Source organism: Colletotrichum lupini, chromosome 2, assembly GCF_023278565.1.
Source record: "Colletotrichum lupini chromosome 2, complete sequence".
Classification (NCBI taxonomy): domain Eukaryota; kingdom Fungi; phylum Ascomycota; class Sordariomycetes; order Glomerellales; family Glomerellaceae; genus Colletotrichum; species Colletotrichum lupini.
In genome coordinates this window covers 5578318-5595813 of record NC_064675.1, presented here as the reverse complement: position 1 = coordinate 5595813, position 17496 = coordinate 5578318, and the positions used below count along the sequence as shown (strand labels likewise).

The 17496-nt window shown below is 54.9% G+C and overlaps 7 protein-coding genes and 1 non-coding gene across 8 annotated transcripts; 4 read left to right on the top strand and 4 right to left on the bottom strand.

Annotated features, from left to right (window-relative positions):
• Positions 1–687: 687 nt before the first annotated feature.
• CLUP02_04016 (Sin3 associated polypeptide p18) lies at positions 688–1542 on the top strand (the record flags this gene model as incomplete). The annotated part of the gene is made up of 2 exons (XM_049283033.1): positions 688–761; positions 819–1542. 2 exons carry the CDS (start codon positions 688–690, stop codon positions 1540–1542), a joined length of 798 nt encoding a protein of 265 aa, XP_049140176.1.
• Positions 1543–1852: 310 nt separating this feature from the next.
• CLUP02_04015 (uncharacterized protein) lies at positions 1853–2333 on the bottom strand (the record flags this gene model as incomplete). Its single annotated transcript, XM_049283032.1, has 4 exons — positions 1853–1906; positions 1968–2083; positions 2221–2256; positions 2315–2333. The coding sequence occupies 4 exons, from the start codon at positions 2331–2333 to the stop codon at positions 1853–1855; spliced, it is 225 nt and encodes a 74-aa protein (XP_049140175.1).
• Positions 2334–2714: 381 nt separating this feature from the next.
• On the top strand, positions 2715–2795 carry CLUP02_tRNA063. Its single transcript has one exon. It is a non-coding gene; the product is annotated as a tRNA-Ser (tRNA).
• Positions 2796–3415: 620 nt separating this feature from the next.
• CLUP02_04014 (pentatricopeptide repeat domain-containing protein) lies at positions 3416–7199 on the top strand (the record flags this gene model as incomplete). Its single annotated transcript, XM_049283031.1, has 5 exons — positions 3416–3456; positions 3514–3899; positions 3951–4329; positions 4488–4647; positions 4719–7199. 5 exons carry the CDS (start codon positions 3416–3418, stop codon positions 7197–7199), a joined length of 3447 nt encoding a protein of 1148 aa, XP_049140174.1.
• A 379-nt stretch (positions 7200–7578) lies between these two features.
• On the bottom strand, positions 7579–9860 carry CLUP02_04013 (zinc carboxypeptidase; the record flags this gene model as incomplete). Its single annotated transcript, XM_049283030.1, has 6 exons — positions 7579–8222; positions 8290–8404; positions 8462–9065; positions 9161–9366; positions 9394–9546; positions 9759–9860. 6 exons carry the CDS (start codon positions 9858–9860, stop codon positions 7579–7581), a joined length of 1824 nt encoding a protein of 607 aa, XP_049140173.1.
• A 225-nt stretch (positions 9861–10085) lies between these two features.
• On the bottom strand, positions 10086–13570 carry CLUP02_04012 (uncharacterized protein; the record flags this gene model as incomplete). Its single annotated transcript, XM_049283029.1, has 6 exons — positions 10086–11524; positions 11677–11757; positions 11865–12231; positions 12288–12463; positions 12530–13448; positions 13508–13570. The coding sequence occupies 6 exons, from the start codon at positions 13568–13570 to the stop codon at positions 10086–10088; spliced, it is 3045 nt and encodes a 1014-aa protein (XP_049140172.1).
• Positions 13571–14062: 492 nt separating this feature from the next.
• Positions 14063–15454, top strand: CLUP02_04011 (uncharacterized protein; the record flags this gene model as incomplete). The annotated part of the gene is made up of 2 exons (XM_049283028.1): positions 14063–14140; positions 14201–15454. 2 exons carry the CDS (start codon positions 14063–14065, stop codon positions 15452–15454), a joined length of 1332 nt encoding a protein of 443 aa, XP_049140171.1.
• Positions 15455–15941: 487 nt separating this feature from the next.
• CLUP02_04010 (translationally-controlled tumor protein) lies at positions 15942–16903 on the bottom strand (the record flags this gene model as incomplete). Its single annotated transcript, XM_049283027.1, has 5 exons — positions 15942–16026; positions 16096–16258; positions 16324–16461; positions 16587–16698; positions 16889–16903. The coding sequence occupies 5 exons, from the start codon at positions 16901–16903 to the stop codon at positions 15942–15944; spliced, it is 513 nt and encodes a 170-aa protein (XP_049140170.1).
• Positions 16904–17496: the final 593 nt, after the last annotated feature.

The following is a 17496-nucleotide window of genomic DNA, read 5'->3' as shown; positions in this document are numbered from 1 at the left end:
GACTATAATTTTTCAAATATTTTTTTCTAAGCTTAAATATACTATTTTTGGCATTATACTAATTACATAAGCTTAGGAAATTCAAGTTTTTATAAATACTACTTATTATAATATAACTTAATATTTCTATATAATAATACTTATATTACTAATAAAAAACTATTTATATAAGTTCAATTTAAATCTCTTAAAAATAATCAACTTTAAAATTTTATTTTTTCTAATAAATAAAAGAGTTATATAATAAAGTATAATGTTAGTATTTGTATAGAAATTACTAGTAAATACTAACATTTAGAAGCATATTTTAAATCTAATATTATTATATAATATAATATAAAATGATTTTTTCTAAATATTTTTCTATACTAATTATATTTTTTATAGCTTGTGTATTTTTTAAAATATTTATTTTTTAATTATTTATATATATATGGAATAGCGGTTTTGGCTGAATCTGGCCGAATTGGGTGATCTGTCGTAGGGGGTGATCCGTCGTGTGGGGTGGGGTCTTACCTGTTCGTCGCAAGGGGACCTGGGGGCCTGGAGCTTGTCAAAAAGGGAACCATCGAGCTTGTTTTCACTACGAATACTCCACACAGGCGAGTATACGTATACGTACTCCCCGACGTCGTCTCTTCTTCTTCCCATCGAAGCGCGGGTTGGCTATACTTGGCGGTCTTCGGCATGGCTTCTCATCAGCGGGAGGATACTACGCCATTCCTTCTGCAGCTTTTCTACAAGGACGGGTCATTTCACAGGTACGTCGTCTCTGCCTGACGCCTAGTACTTTTCTCGACGCTGACAGACCCATATAGAACAGACGAGTTCGCCTCGAGGAGCCTTCCGCCCTTCCTATCACTCTACACATGGCCCGACTGTACCTTGGACGAGCTCGCCGAGCTTATCACAGCTGAAGACCCGGCGCTGCTACCGAGCCCTTGCGTGGGCACGAGGCTCGCCTTCCGCCTCATCTACCCCGATACCCGGAATGCAGCAGCCAACGCGGGAGGGCACCATCACCACGGACAAACGCAGGGGCCAAGGTTCATGGTCAAGGACCTAGGGAGCGTGGTGCTCGGGGACGGCACGGCAGAGGCGCTCCTGGCCGCCGATGGCGAGGGGGAGGGGGAGGGGGCAGACGACGTCGACATGTCCGGCGCCGGCGCCAAGCAACCCGACGACGCTGACTCGGCCAAGGACAAGACGCTCAAGGAGGTCAATTTCGTGGTCGGAGATTACGTCTCGTGCGCCATACTGCCGCCGCTGCCGGACGGCTCGGTGGCGCCGGCCCTAACTGCGCGGAATGATAGGCAAGCGGGGCAGTTTGGCGGTGCAAGAGGCCCGATGGGCGGTCCGCCGTCGCAGGGGCCGCGCCGGGACGCTGGGTTCGGGGGAAGGCAGAGCTGGGACAGAGACCGGCGGCGCTCTGGGTTCGGAGATGGTGGATTCCCCGAGGGGGAGTGGCGGAGGGGCGAGAGGTTGCCCGATGATCCACCAGACCGGTCTCGGGGTAGAGGTAGACGACCCGATAGGTGGTGATTCGGCTTGTAGTCGTGGTTCCGGGTACTTGGGTTTGTAATTACGCACGGCGTTATGGCTCGTTTGGAAGATATACCAGGCGGCGTTATGATCACTTGCAAGCGTCGTTCTTCCACGTCTGCTTGCTATCAAAGCATTGCCTTGCTTCAAAGGTTGGCGAAATTCGTGACTGCATCGAAAGCAGTACAGACATCTTGCGATCGTCATGGTGCACAGGAGAAAAGTACTTGTTCGATGTTCTCATTCCTCTACTCCGGGTCACGGTCCCGGGCCTATCTACACAATCCTCCCCCTCGATATCGTGCCCCGTCTATCGCTCGTAAACCAGGTCGCCCTTGCGCTTCGCGCGGAGGTCCCAGAGACCCTATAGATCGGTCAGTATATGCACTTCCGGCGGTCCGAAGGGGGTACGAGGGGCAACTCACGTCGGTCTTGTAGCCAATGTAGCCGACGACGAATGGCACAAAGACGGCGTACATGAAGGTGACGCGAGCGGTTCTCGGGGTCCAGCGGAAGAAGATGTGTCTGTTGCTCTGCATGTCTGTTGAGTCGCTCTCAGGTCAGCCCTTTCACTCCTCTCCATGTCTTTCCATGCCACACAGCAGCTCAGTCGCGCGGTATCTGATCGCCTCGCATCGCACTCGGAGGGTTCGGTGGAAAAGGAAGGGTTCTACGTACGTCCCAATTTGACCAGGGCCGGGTCAAGGGCCAGCTCTAGTTTGATCGAATTAGCATTCTGGTCGTTAATTTTGGTGTCAATTGGGGCACTCACTGTGGTGGTGGCCTGCCATCTTGAATGATGATCAGGACCAGTTCGCAGCTTGATCGAAAAAGAGATTGATTCGGTCGGCCGACGAGGGTTTGCGGGGTTCCGAAGGGCAATTGCTGCTTCGCTCGTCAATGTGAAGCTCCGTGACGGCACAATGCATCGCGAGTCTTGGGAGTTCACTGCTTAGGTAATAACGGCTTGCCTTGACTGTCAGGCATCAGCCAATCAAGTGATGGGCATTAGCCAGAGTGCAAACAGCGACACACTGTGCTCTGAGGCGTCTGTCTCTCCGGATCCATAGTGCGTGATCGGTGATCGACACTGCCGGCCTACTGGGCGAGCTGACTTCTTGCTCCACCCTTCATATACGCGGGAGACCCAGTTGTTTACATAAGCAAAACAAGTCAACGTGCCAGAGTGGTTAATGGGCAGCCCTGCTAAGGCTGTGGCTTCGGTCGCGCAGGTTCGAGTCCTGCCGTTGACGCTTAACCTTTTGCAATTTTTGTCTCCAACTCAATTGGCACGCCTGGGTAGCTCTATGCTATAACCATCTTGCCTTCCAACTGTGTTCGAATCATTGTAGTAGATCACGAGGCAGTATTAGCAAAGACACGATTCAACACTCAATAGGAGACAAGAGTGATTGTAGGCCTCTGCTGCGAACCTAGCCAGACAACGATAGATCGGCGACTCAATGTGGTATGCAATTCGGAGCCAGCAGTCCCGCCGATTTGATGTGCAGTCTAGAAAAGTTCTGGTTCTATGCCGAGGCCTGGAGACCGAGGCAAGCCTAAATTGTGGGGCATAATTCCGTGGTTTTGCGCTGTGAATTGGCTGCTCGCTGTGTGCTGCGCATGCTGTGTTCCTGTGACAGGAGACGGCCCAAGTGCTTTATGTTTTGGGAAAACACCTGAAAGTGAGCTCGGTGGGGCCGGGCCCTTTGCCTTCCGATGAGCTAGTGACGTATAAAATGAGGGACGAAGCCCGGAAACCTTATCAGGTAGAACCATTGATGTTCAGAGTGGTATCGTGGTGTCAATTCAGATTCAGTGAGATGTTCAATTGAGAATTCATCGCCAAAAGAACCAATCGAATACCCTCAACATGGCGGCAACTGAACAGAAGCCCAAGGTGAAGCTCTACTGGTAAGTCAAGTCCAGGTTTCCCTCATACTCTGTATTCCAAGCTCACCAATTCACCAGGCTGGAGCAATCGAGAGCCCAGAACATCCTGTGGCTCCTCGAGGAGCTCAAGATTGACTATGAAATCGAAGTGTTCCACAGGAATAAGCAGACGCTCTTGGCGCCTCCCGAGCTGGCAAAGGTTCATCCGCTGGGCAAGTCGCCCGTGATTGAGATTTTCCCGACCGGCTCTGGCGAGTCCATCAAGCTGGCCGAGAGTGGCTACATGACGCAGTACCTGTGCGAGCACTTTGGCCAGAACACCAGCCTCATCCCCAAGAAGTGGAAGGACGGCCAGGAGGGCAAGATTGGCGGCGAGACTGAGGAGTACTCGAGGTGCCAGTACCTGCTTCACTACATTGAGGGCAGTCTGCTCCCGGTCCTCACCATGTCTCTGGTCATTGGAGGTGAGTCTCACGTCAGGTCACGATTCTGGAGTATTCGCTGACGCCTTGCAGCCCTGAAATCCGATAATGTACCCTTCCTCGTCCGGCCCATCACGTCGGTGGTGGCCAACCGGATCTACAGCATGGTGATCTTCCCCAACGCCAAGAAGCACATGGCCATGATTGACCAGATGCTCGAGACATCGCCCAATGGTGGCAAGTACATTTGCGGCGAGCACCTCTCGGCCGCCGACATCCTCCTCAGCTTTGCGCTCATCGCGGCGCAGCCCCGCTTCGACGGTCTGGGGAGCTGGCCCGGCGGTTCTGCCAAGGCGGCGCACCCCCGTGTATTTGAGTATATCGAGAGGCTCAAGAAGGAGCCCGGCTATGAGAGATCGGCGCAGAAGATTCGCGAGATTGACGGCAAGTTTGAGGCCACGATCTCTAAGATGTAAAACGTGACGTTTGATGAATTGAGTTCGGAGACTAGGGAGATATACCACTTTACTAGATTGACCTGCATTCTATTGAACCGTCGTCTCAACTTTTCTCCTTATCCACCTTTGAATATGTCAATACTATTCGTAAACATCTAATGCAACTTGACAGCGCGTCGCAAAGTTCATCATCTCACGGCTTCATCTCAGAGCTCTTGTATGATGCTAAGTGGCCCAAGCTTCCCGAATGGAGCGCTACCGCAGGGACCAACGGCAGGGATTCCGGGCCGCTAAATCGACGTGCGTTCCTCCCGCTGTCGGCAGCTTTTCCAGTGACGCCCCGACGTATTTTTTTGCAACATCATCCAAGTCGCTTCAACCCGCCAACGCACCCGAGGGCTAGACGAACGCCATGCTCGCCTCGAGGAGGGTATGCGCCCAATGCCGTTCGAGGCTTCTGGCCGGCGCGGCTACAATCGGCGCGGTCCGACCGAACTCGACGACAAGCTTCCCGTCCGCCGCCGTGGACCAGCCGTCCCGAACCCCGAAACCCAAAGCGACACGACCACCCACGAGGAAGCACAAGGGCAGCGGCAACGAGACTGCGAAGCAGAGAGTCCTGGATCTATTTGAAGAGACCGTCAGCAAGCAGCCCGCGGCGGCGGCTCCTAGCAACGGCCCGGGCGTCAACCAGCTCTACTCACTTACCGACGAGCTCAGCCAACTCTTACAACAGAGACAGAAGCAAAAGATCTCCGATTTGGAATTTGCGACACAGGCATACACGTTCATAACCACAAAACTTCTGGTGTCCGCGCAAAAGTCGGGTGTCTATCTGCCTCAGGTTACCACAACAATAGCCAGCCAAGCTTTACAACAAATCACGAGAATCAAGTTTGCGACGGTAGAGGCCGCCGACCTCCCCCGAACGGTAGACATATGCAAGTTGTATACTCACATAAATAACAAGAGGGTTGTGAGGCGACTGGAACTCGTCAATGGCCTCCTGCGAGCAATCATCTCAACTCGAGCGGACCCGGAGAACCAGGCTGTGGAGGACCGGCTGCTGGAGGATCTGGTGGAGTGCTGGAAACACTTTTCGGGCTTAAAGCGCGCAGACAGCGGCCTCGAGTCGGATCCCGTGTTTTGGCTCACGTCACGGCGGGACTTGCTAGGGACCGAGAGACCCGATAGACTCCTCCGCGCGCTCTTCCCCTTTTTTGCAGCCAACGAAACGTCAGGCCTAGGACCGGCCCTTGTAGCCACATACGTATTGCTGTCTGAGTCCAAGCATATGATCAGCAAGGCCAGGTTGGAGGCACACCCGCTGTTGGAAGCACTGGATCCTATTGTCAAGCAATTCGATAAGGACATGCTGGAGGAGCTCTTTCGCGACCATGCCGAAGTCTGGAGCTACGTCCAACCACGGGCGGACTGGAGGGTGACGCGCGTGGCTCCCGGAACGTGGAAAGAGTTGGATACTGTGTCTCCAGGCAAACCCGATCAAGCCAAGTCAGCGGTGCGGTTCTCTTATGCCCTGTGGCACCGGCGGTTCGAGACCGTCTTCCGTGCAAACGACACTGCAGCCATCCAGCAGGCCTGGAGAGACCTGATCAACCCGGCCAACGACAAGGACCGGACCCTGAGGTTGCAGAGCTCTCCAGACCTTTTCGATTACATCCTGTTCCTCGCGTGTAGCAAGTACGGGTTAGGCGCAAGCTTTTCCAAGCTGACGGAGGAGATATTGGCGTACATGAAGACTCTGGGCATGGCCCCGACGGTCAGAACGTACACGTCAATGATGAGTGGCTGGAAAGAGGCCAGGCGGTTGGAGCCGATTGAGAACCTGTGGAAATTCATCACAAACGCAGGTGTCAAACTGGACCAGCAGATCTGGTCGAGCAGGATCTCGGCCCTCGGCCTTTTGGGCGGCGAACATGACGGTCTGGGTGCCCTCAAGGAGATGGATAGGTTGTGGAGCATGGCAGTAAAGAACGGCACGCAAGGAAAGGCCGTCGAGCCTGGCATTTCCAACGTGAACGCAGCCATTTCCGGCTTGCTCCGCCGTGATAACATGGAGGTCATCCGTACCGTACTGGACTGGGCGACCGACAAGGGCATCACGCCCGACATCTACACTTACAACATGCTCCTATCACGCATGCTCAAAAAGGGGGCCCACGAGGAGGCGGACCGGATCCTCGCCAGCATGAAGACGGCGGGCATCACGCCGGACGGGGCCACCTTTACCGTCATCATGGAGGCGGCCCTCAGCGACCTGCCAGACCAGACGCCGCAGGAGCAGCGGGAGACGATGGACAGGGTATTCTCCGAGATGGCCGCCTGCGGCATCGAGCCCAACCAGGAGTCCTACGGCAAGATGCTCCACGTCCTCGTCCGGGCGGGCGACAGCGGCAAGCACGCCGTGGCCGCGCTGCTCTCGCACCTCCGCGCATCCCGCCTCCACCCGTCGACCGAGATGTGCACCATGCTGGTCGAGTACTACGTCAACCGGAATCGGCCCGACCTCGACTCGCTGCGCGCCCTCGTCGCGGACCGCCGCGCGCGCACGCGGGCCCTGACGGACCGCGTCTTCTGGGAGAGCGTCATCAAGAACTATCACCGCGCCGGCGACCTCGACAGCGCGCTCGAGGTCGTCTACGACCTTGATGATTGGGGGATCTGGCCCGGCTTGCCGCTGCTCGACCCTCTGCTGCGGTCTCTGGTCCATCGGCAAGACTTTGAGGGGGCCAAGAAGCTGGTCGATACCGTCCGCAAGCAGGCCAGGCCTCAGGCCGCGGACAAGGCAGGTCGCTTTTCGAAGCACGGGTTCTGGGCGTTTGCTCATGATTACCGTCTGTTGCCGGGGCAGGAGGAGGCGTAGAATACACATGTAGATTCTCAGCCGATTATTGTACTATACAAATAGGTATCATCAATGTATATCAACTTGGAGATACCTTTGATCCCCAAGTCATGCATCTGGGAATCCAGCATGGCATGCTCTGAGTCTCGTAAAGTGACATTATCACATCGTATATTGACGCTTGTGTTTCTTCACCATAGACGAAAAGGCCAATGCGGTGCGAGGGTATTCATAGAGTCACTAAGAAAATAGTCAATGCGACGAGAAGAAAGTGAGACGGACAATATCAGTCGATACCGGTCCAACGTCCCTTCGATACGTCTTTCTTCAGAATATTGAATCACGCCGTACGCACATCAGTCTACACAGCAGCGCCCCATCCATGACATGTACACATTTACTTGCCAACAGCACCCAGCACATACTTGATCCCCTCCCAATGCTCCTCGGCCGTGGGTAAGATGAACTCGGGCGCCAGAATGAACCCAGACCCTCCGCTCCCCCCGCTCTTGGGCCGCAACTCGACGCTCCACGAGTACGTCGCATTCAGCGCCCCGTGGTGAAAATCTCTGGCAGAGCCCGTGGAATAGTACAAAATCTCACACGACGGGCCGACCTCGTAGGTCTCCCCGCTCGTCGCCGCAATCGTCGCGGCGTACCCCGCGCCCACGTCCCGCTGCGCCTGGAGGTTCCGGGGCAGCACGTCGGGGTCGCAGGAGAAGCCCCAAGGGAGGAGGATCAGCTGCGAGTAGCTGTGCCAGTCAATGAAGAGTCTGATGCCGCCGCCACCGGTGGAGTTGGCAGCTGTGGAAGCTAGCTCCCGCGAGAGGGCCGAGAGTACGACGTTCTCGGTCGTGTCGCCCGGCGCGAGGCCGCGGAAGGTCTCGCCGCACGGATCGGCGGAGACGCTTCCGTCCTCGAGGGGGTAGTCCCACTGGAAGTTCCAGTTGCGGTTGCCGTCGGTGCCTATGCAGGTCGTGTTGGAGCGCGGCTGGCGGTTCTTGCGCCAGAGGCGGTTTGTGGTCTGGCTGTACACAAAGCCTAGACGCGTAGGGGGAGTTTCATGAGTGATTTGGATGGAGTTTTGGTAACACACCTTTTGACTTACCATCAGGGTTGTGAAAGGGCACAATGTAGAAGTCGTAAGCGTCGAAGAAGGCTGTGACGTTTTGGTCTCCAGACTTGTAGCCGTCGATGAGTTGGTAGGTCAAGTACTCGACAGTCTACTCGCGGGCATTAACACCCTCACTTACAAAAGCGTCTGGGATGTGTTCACATACCATTGTAGTAATCCACTCCCTGGCATGAACGGTGCCGTGCCAGAGGACAACGGGCTTCGTCCCCGTGTCCTCGCCTCCCCAAAGCCGCAGCCCGAATATGTTGCGGCCCTCATACGAGGCACCAATGTCCAGCCACTCCGAGTTGTCGGGAAACGCAGCGTGGAGGTCCCTCCAGTACTGTACGTGGTCGTCATACGCGTGGTACGAGTCAAACCAGCTCAGGTCCGGCAGCTCGCCCCTCTTGGTCAAGACGGGCTTCTTTTCGGCCTCGGACTCGGCCCTGATCGCCCGTCCGAGGTCATCGTCTAGAAGCTGCGTGTCGTCCAGCAGTCCCAGAGCCTTGAGTGATTCAACCTCGCTGGGCGGGATCGCGACTTCGACGGAGCCCTTGAGGTCAATGGACGGAAACGAGCGCAGGTGGGCGAGTTGGTTTGGTGGTGCGTTGGATGTCGATACGCGGTAGACCTGGTAGCCTTCGTAGCTGACCTTTTCGTCTCGGGGCGTCTTTATCCTATTGTTACCGGTGAGGGCGGTGACCGTGGCGATTACGGCGAGTAAAGCTGTGGACTTCATGATGACTTTTGAATTGAACACAGCCGATTCGCTGACAAGCGTCCGTCGTTCAGACGAGTACGAGCAAATGGCGTCTGACGCTTTTATACAGACATCTCCGGCGGATCTTTGCGCGCTTCCGTTCACCTTTCCCCGCCGTGTGAATCGCACAAAATCTTCATCTTGGCCGTGGCGAACTTAAAGGGCAAAAAGTGAGGGGTCGACGGTTGATGACCATGCAAGCCAAGACCGAGATGCTTGTATGACGCTCTCGAGTCTCGACGTTTCGCGGGCCAGCGTAGCATTTTCGCAGACATCCTGCAAACCATTACTTTCGGCGTGCTGAAGAGGGTCTAGCAAACTCAATTGCAAAGTCGTACGCGGAGATGCGAGGCTACACCCAGAAGAGTAGGTGCTAGACCTTGTTGTCTTGGCTTGCGAGGATAGCCGAGAGCCAGGTTGATAGACCAGGAAGGCTTGGGATATTGATTTCGACGAGGCGAGAAGAGCGAGTGGTGCGATGGAAGCAGCGGCTTTAATGCGTATTTTAGACAAGCGAATTGTTATCGTGATACAATGAGCAAGGAGCAAATCTCATGGAGCTAGACTAGTAGCCTCAAGTCCGAGTAATTTGCCCATAGTGAGACTCCGTTCCATTATTTGACAAATAACACCTCGAGCCTGGTGGCTTAAAATGTCTATCTCAAGTAAGATATCCGTAAGACCTTCAGGGAATGTGTCTTACACGGAAGACTCCGGTCCAGTAGAGCGCCGTGACGCCGCCCGACTCATGACCCGGCCCGGAAGTGGGATCCGGGTCACCACGGGGTTTTATTGCCTCGAACATCGGAGCAGGCGACAAAATAGAGCAGAAGTGGACCCATCAGATTGGAACTCATTGGATGTATAATATTTTCTGACTATGCTTTCAAGAGCATACTCGCTAAGGAAGATGTAGAGAGAAGGAGTAACAACATAGCAACGGCAGCAGCAGTAATAGCAGTGGTGAGATTGAAAGTGTGATACTGAGCGGCAAGCTACCGTGTCGCCCATTTCCCATCATCATCACAACTCAAAGATGGGAGCTGCCAAAGTACATAGTATTCTCGGAGAACCATATTATTTCAATCTCCGCCTGGTCCGATATTTTGATTGTTCTCTTCGATTCCTTAACCTTATGTTCGATCCCAAGAACATCAGCCAGCAGTTCATGTCGGTCGAGAGGGATTACCTCGCTCCGGAGGACCGTAACCGAACGCAGCTTTACCATGCTCCCAGTTGCCCGTAAGCCTTGTACCTGAAGGTTTAAACGTTCCTCGCTCTTCGACGAATCTTCCAGCAGCCCCAGCACCTCCACTGAGCTCGGTAGAACATTGCTGAGGTGCAAGATTGATTTCATTGACTGATCCTCAATGTTCCCTTCGTTTGGGTTCGATCCATGCCCGCCATCACTCCCCAGCAGCATATCGAGGGGAATCTCGAGCGTCTCGAGCCGTGCCAATTCTCGCAGTGACCCGATACGTCCCAGTCTCACGACGTCATCAGGGTCATGGTAGTCATCCGTCTTTTCGAATTTTGGGCGGCAGTCCAGCTCCAATCTACGGAGGTTCTTTCCATGTTGACGCAGAGCCTCGCCGATTCCATTGCACTCGGGAACGCCGCCACTGTAATTGAACATGCTGTCGAAGGCCTTGCCCCATCTTAGGCTTAATGCCTTCAGATCGGGACAGCATCTGAGCAGGTTTGTCAAGTCCGCTGCCTTATATAGCGAGTTAAACAGGCAGACCGACTTCAGCGCTAGGGGTTGTTCCGTTTCATTCCACTCGATTCCCCTTCCGCTAAAGGCCTCCACTCCCTGTAAAAGCAAGGGCTCCCATCGAGAGAGCCGAAAGCTTTGGCGATCCTCAAGATATTCCCATTGGTTGGCATGGACCTCTCGTAGACGGGGAAAGGGTCCCGGTTGTTCCACCTCGCCGATCAATTCCATCTGCCCATCGTCTGACAGGCAATGCATGATCTCCACCTCTGGAAGCAGCCAGGCCAGGAGTAGCATATGAGGAGCTCCTCGGAAACGCAAGAGCTCTCCAGAACCACTTCTATAACGATCAATGGCGGCCTTGAAATGCCCATGTTCGGCAGAGCGTTGCAACTGGAATAACTGCTCTTCAAGGTCTTTCTCGGCCCACGAGTGATCGAGCCTACGGGGGATGGTGAGATGCCTGACGTATCTTCCTAGGTAGCGTTTGCTTTTGATGGTCTCAAGGAAACGGTTGAAGCTACAATCCGAAAGCCAGACCGTATGGTAAAGAAAGGGCTCCGCAACTTTCTGGAAACCTCTGGATACAAGGCAAAGGTTGGACAAAGTGGCATAGTCTCGACCGCTGGGGCGCATGTAGGTCGGTTCGGGATGTGGGAGGCTTTTGATGATTGCGAGAAAAATCTCGTCGGGTAGATGAGACGGCATCTTGGTCGGTGATGCCGTAGAAGTGAGAGGTGCCCGATGTGGTGGAGCTGATGAGGATGGGGTTTGACAGCAATAACAAACGGCAGGGTGTCGCGGTGATGTAGGGTCGAGATTAGGTAATTAGGCAGGCACCGCTCTTTCCTGAAGTCAGATATTAGTTTCCGTCTACCTCTTGCCTCGCTTGGAAATCCCAGCTCACCTAGAGGCAGGAACCCCGTTTCAACTTGGGGCGTCACTTCCTTCCTTGACCGAGTGTGACCCTTGGTCACGAGGTAAAAATCTGGTTCTTGCCAGCCACAGGTGAAAAATAAGGTAGGAACGAATTTTATGTGTTCAGGTTCCAAGAATGGGCCTAGAGCCTGAGGTTTCTCTTCTCTCCGTCTGTACTTCCTCCTTGCCATCCTTCTCGGGTGAACCGCATCTTATTCCACGTATATTGAACCCAACAAGTTGTGATATGTCTCTGCCCATACCTCCAATGCTCTGCGTCCTTGCGAATCCTCTCCAGAAGAGACGCGGGGCCCTCCTGAAGCGATCTCGACATGAGAGAAGTCTGCATCATCGAGACATCTGTCGTCTGCTCTAGCCTAGCTGGTATTGGCAAGACACCATGGCCTTCATCCATGTGGATTCTCGTTCCCTGTCGATGCCCCAACGGTGACGGTATCCTAAATAGCTGCCCTGCAACTTTTCGTGCTTGGCTGAGTGAAGCAGCGAGCTTTACTTGCCTCAGGCACATCGAGTTTCTATCCTGCTATGGGTGTAGCAGGTGGCGCGGTCGAATTTGCCGCCCTCCCTTCAGTCCTCAACATTGATTGGGATCCGTCTGAGTGATAGCCCGCTGACGGGAAAGCGAGTGGTCGCTCTGCGCAAGAGCCAAATCGCCTGACCTGGCATCGCAGCTAAGATGACGACGGTGCCGTTGGGCATGCTCTGTCGGTGGCGAGCTTGTGAGTTCATTTCAATCTTCTCAAAGAAGTTGACATCTGAATAATCACTTCATGACTCGTCCATTGCGTCGAGATCGGGCTGCTCAGTAGATTCCCCGGAACCTCCCCCGAGCGCGGCAACCACTTGCTCCAGCCCCTCCACCTCGCCCATGGCAAACTTCCTGCCCTCACCTTGCCACTCGCCATCGCGCACATCGCCATCCTTGCCGAGCTCTAGCCCACGCACATGCTCCAGATGCTTCCGCGTGGCCCCCTCGACATACTCCATTCTCTCTCGTCTCCAACTCTTTTGCTTCTCGGGGCCGTCCTCGTTGCTGGACGGGTCCTTAAGGTCAGGCATGATGTTACGCAGCGACGTCGATAACGCGCGCAGCGCCTGGAGTTGCGACATGTTGAAGGCGGTCGTGGTCGTTATAGGCGCTTTGAAATCACCGTCTGCCAAGTCGCCCTTCTCCTGCAGGAACTGGAACGGCGCCCTGTCGTCGGACCCCTCAACCTTGACCTGTCCCACCAGCGAGGCCCTGGATCCGGCGAGCTTACCACCAATGACCCCTCGCAGCTTCGCCAGTAGCGCCGCATTCTTTGCCTGCTCGGCGTGTAGCATCACGTTGAGCCGCTGGCTGGCCTGTAGCTTCCTTCTCAGCGCATCGACGCTTTCCCTCGTCGGCGCGTCCTCGTGAGTGGCATTGAAGTCGAGACCGTCGTAATGGGCGAGGCGCATCCAATTTCGCTGGCCCTGCTGAATGCTCAGAATATTCTTCATTACGTAAAGCTCAAACTTGTCGAAATTCTTGTCAATCGCGGCGCACAGCAGCGTCTCCAGCTTGTGGACGCCGTCGACGATCTCGAGCTTCGCCGTCTCCTCGACGTCGACAACCTCGTCTGCGGACCGTTTCTTCTGCTTCAGCGCCTTTTCGAACCCGAGCGCTTTCGGAGGCGCCTTCGAAAGACCCTGCTCGACGCGGTCGAGCGTCTTGTCGGCTACGGCATTGACATTATTGATGATGCTGTCCAGCAGCGACTGAGAGGAGGCGTAAGTTCTGAGGCGTCGCGTAATTTCAGTGCCAATGGTAGACTTACAATTGGTGCGTATCCCAGATGTTCTGTCAAAAGTTCCACGTCAATTATCGTGCGCTGCGCCATCGTGTTCAATCGGCTGACTGGTGGGCTTGTCGGGGAGAGGTTCGTGGTTAAGTGGGCGGACAAAGTGCCATCTCCAAAGACGCGACGGACGCGACGGAAGTCAATATTTGGTAAGGCACATCGACCGAGGGGTCTGTTCCCCCGAGAATGGGGGAGGGGGAAGAAGGCCTGAATCGCAAGGCGTCCAGCAGGGGGCCACCCTCCTCCAAATTCCCAGTCCAGCGGCCCAGCACGGCGACACCCGTAATTTTAGCGATTTCGTTAGCGGGTAACACTGCCACGCACCTCGGGCGACGTCACGCAGGAAACCAGGATGGAGCGCTGACAGAGAACCACCGCCGGGGACGACGCAATGCGAGCCTCCACCGGTGCTTTTTACATTAATTGCACAACCTGTCGTCGACAAAATCTCCCCTTTCCACACGCCAAGGGCACGAGTCAACAGCAACACTTCTTCCCCCTTTCCCTCTGTTCGACCCAGCCTCTGCAATAATGTCGTCGAACTTTGGAAATTTCATGAAGAATGGCTGGCACCCCGAGAAACCGGGCACCACCTTCAAGGGCCAAGTGGTATGTCACCGGGCGGGCGTCTCTGCAACTGCCACGGGAAACTAACCAGACACACGACAGAACGGCCTCTTGGGAAGGAAAACGGAGAGCGACAGAGAGGAGCGCGTCGCCAGACCCCTATCGTCCCTCACAGATCCCTCAACCTTTGCACCGCCGCCGAAGCGTGTCCCGGGAACAATTGCACCCCCGCCCCCGCCATCACGTTCCAACGCAACATCGCCTGGCGTACCACCGCCGCCGTACGACGACTCGAACCGATACCAGCAGCAACACGAGGAAGGTGTGGAGGAAGAAGCGGCACCGCCCAAGCCGTGGCGCACAGATACCACAGGCCTCTCAACCGCCCATCTGCCGCCCCCGCCGGGAAGAAAGGATGGCGCCGACGGACGGACGCCGGTGCCGGGTCAAGCCGGTGCCGCACGGCCGCCGCCCCCGAGCTTACCACCGAGACTGCCGCCCAGAACACCCTCCGCTTCGTCGGTAGCTCGGCCGGCGTCGCCCGCATCAGCACCACCACCGGCGTCAAGCAGCGGCGGCGGATACCTGAACCAGAACGCGATGAACAGACTAGGAGCAGCAGGCGTATCTGTATCCGCACTAGGCATCGGAAAGTCCGCGCCCGCACCACCGGCCCGATCAAACGCCAGCAGCCCCGCGCCACCTCCCCGGGCCGGAGCCTTCTCACCGCCGCCGCCTCCGCCTACCACCAGCAGCAGCGCCAGCGGGGGCGGTCACATGAGCGAGTTGCAAAATAGATTCGCCAAGCTGGGCAAATCCGCCGTCACCAACCATCAGTCCTCCACCCCGCCGCCGACAGAAGGCACCACGACAGAGCAGAAGCAAGCCGCGCTGCGCACCGCAGCCGACTTTCACAAGAACCCGTCATCAGTCTCCGTCTCGGACGCCCGGTCCGCCGCGTCGACGTTTAACAACTTTCGTCAGCGGCACGGCGAGCAGGTCAAGTCCGGGTACCAGAGTGCCAACAACTTTAACCAGAAATACGGCATCACGGAAAAGGCGGGGAACTATGCCGGAAAGGCAAAGAGCTTCTACAACGACCAGGTCGGCCAGAAGCAGCAGGCCGGGGCTAATGCGGACACCACTACAACCACGGCACCTAGTCCGGCGCCGAGCCCGCTGTCACCTCCGCCTGGGCTGGTGAGCGCAGTCGGAAAGAAGAAGCCGCCTCCGCCGCCGCCTCCAAAGAAGAAGCCACAGCTGGCTGGAGCACCGGCACCACCGCCGGCGCCTTCGCCTCGGGACAACGATGATGCACCTCCTCCGATTCCCTTGGCAACCAAGCCGACGTTTTGAGCCGGGCAGGCTTTTTGGGGTGGTGTTGGTGGTGGATGAAGCTGGCTGGTGGGCATCACGTACGATTCCGAGGCTGAGTTGGTGCATGCATTTCCCTCTGCAGTCAGCCAATGCATTCTGCGGCGTTTTGTTAATGGTCGGACTACCTCACGCTGCGGGGTAGTATCAAAATAGAAATCGAACCACTTTGTGGGAGCATCATTCAACTTTCAAATATTCATATAAAATGAAGCTCGTCGAGCAAGTGTATAGGGCAAAAAAGTTGTTTCGTTCGTATGATCATAAGCACGGCCGACGCCGGGTGTGCGCTTTTTATTTTTTTGCTTGCTACGGGGGCTTTTGAAGGGATATATGCCAAAGCAGATGGGTGGTACGCTATAGCAAAGGTGTTTTTCTTGTAAGACGTCAAATTCTTCGGTCTCCAAAACAAACACCGATAAAATCTCGAGAAAAAACAACAGGGAAAGAACTCATTCCGTGTCGAGATTTAAACCTTCATGCCCTCGAGGCCGTGCTGCCAGACGATGATGTAGGGGGTGACACCATCCTCGCGGTAGTTGAGGAGGACGACCCTGTCCACAGGTTAGCATCATTTGGGCGGGTCTGACGAGGGAGGTCTTGGGGAGGGAGGTTTTGCTTACATTCCATCGGGGTTCATCGACTCGCCAGTGTAGAACTCGAAGTCCTTGAAGTTGGGAAGGAGGGTCTCCTTGACGTACTTCTGGGCACCCTTCTCGAAGGCGGTGATCTTCTCGGCGGGGGCGTTCTTCTCCTGAAGGGCAGTCTTGACAGTCTTCATGTAGCCTAATTGCGAAGCTTGTCAGTACACCAATAATGCCTTTATTTATACATGAGATGGTTTCACACACCCTTGAGGTAGCCGAGGAAGCTCTTCTTGTCGAACTGGGTGGACTGGAGGCGGAAAGAGTGGACAATGTTGTTGACCTTGATCTCGGCGTCCTCAGTACCCTCGTCAGCCTCCTCGGCGGAGGCGTTGGCGCCGGTGTCTGTGCAAAAGTCGCTTCTGTCAGAATGTTGTTTTTTCTAATGTATGTTTCGATGTGCTTGGGAAGCGCGCGGGGTAAGCGCCCAGCGGGGAGGGGTGATGTGGGCGGATGGGTGGTTCACGAACCGACGCTGACGGCGCCCTCGGTGATCATGGCGCAGTCGGCCTCGAAGACAATGCCATCGATGTCCTTGAGGTCGTAAGAGTCCGAGATGATCTCGTCTCCGGTAATGATGTCCTGTATCGCAGTTGTTCGGTCAGCATATTGAAAATGATCCTAATCTTCAAAACATCAACATTTTTTCAAACCCCCCGGCCGTCCAATGGCGGGGGATTTCCGAAGGAGGGGTAAAAACAGCTATGCCTGGCTGCACAAGTCGTCCACAGTCCTTGAGAGAAGTGGTCTGGCAATGATAAATTAGACGTACCTTGTAAATAATCATCTTGGCGGTTTGTCTGAGGTGTCGAGGAGGTGAGGTATTGGCGAGACGGGAAGTTTGTTGTCTGGGTCTGGAGAAGTAGGAGGAACGAGCAGAAAGGAGGGGGGTCGCTTTTGAAGGGCGAAAAGTGTTCGCAAAATTGGCAAGTGGGAGGGACTGTGTTTGGTGGGGTTTTCTGAGCTAGTCTTGATTTGGGTTGGCGGCAAAAAAAAAGCCAGGCGGGTTTGTATCCGTATTCAAAGGCTGTTAGTGCTCAAGCCTTTGATCACAGCTAGATCCCTAACATCATGGCGGGTTGCCCGAAGGGCGAGAACACTGAAGGTGCGGGACGTGGGACCAGAGCCTGAAGAGATATCAACCCGATGAGTTTCGGCTTTCAAGGTATCCTGCGACAGTATGGTATTTTACCGTTTTTTATCCGTATCTCATCATTCAGGTGAAGATATAGTGAAGCAATCAATTTCACTGGGCTTCAGATGCAATGAGCATCTTTAAGCCTGTGGCATTTTCTCAGCCAAGACTGGATGATCTGGGGCATGTAGTGTTGATTTTGGCGAGGTGAACTGGATGTCTTACCTAAGCCGTGGATTGAATCG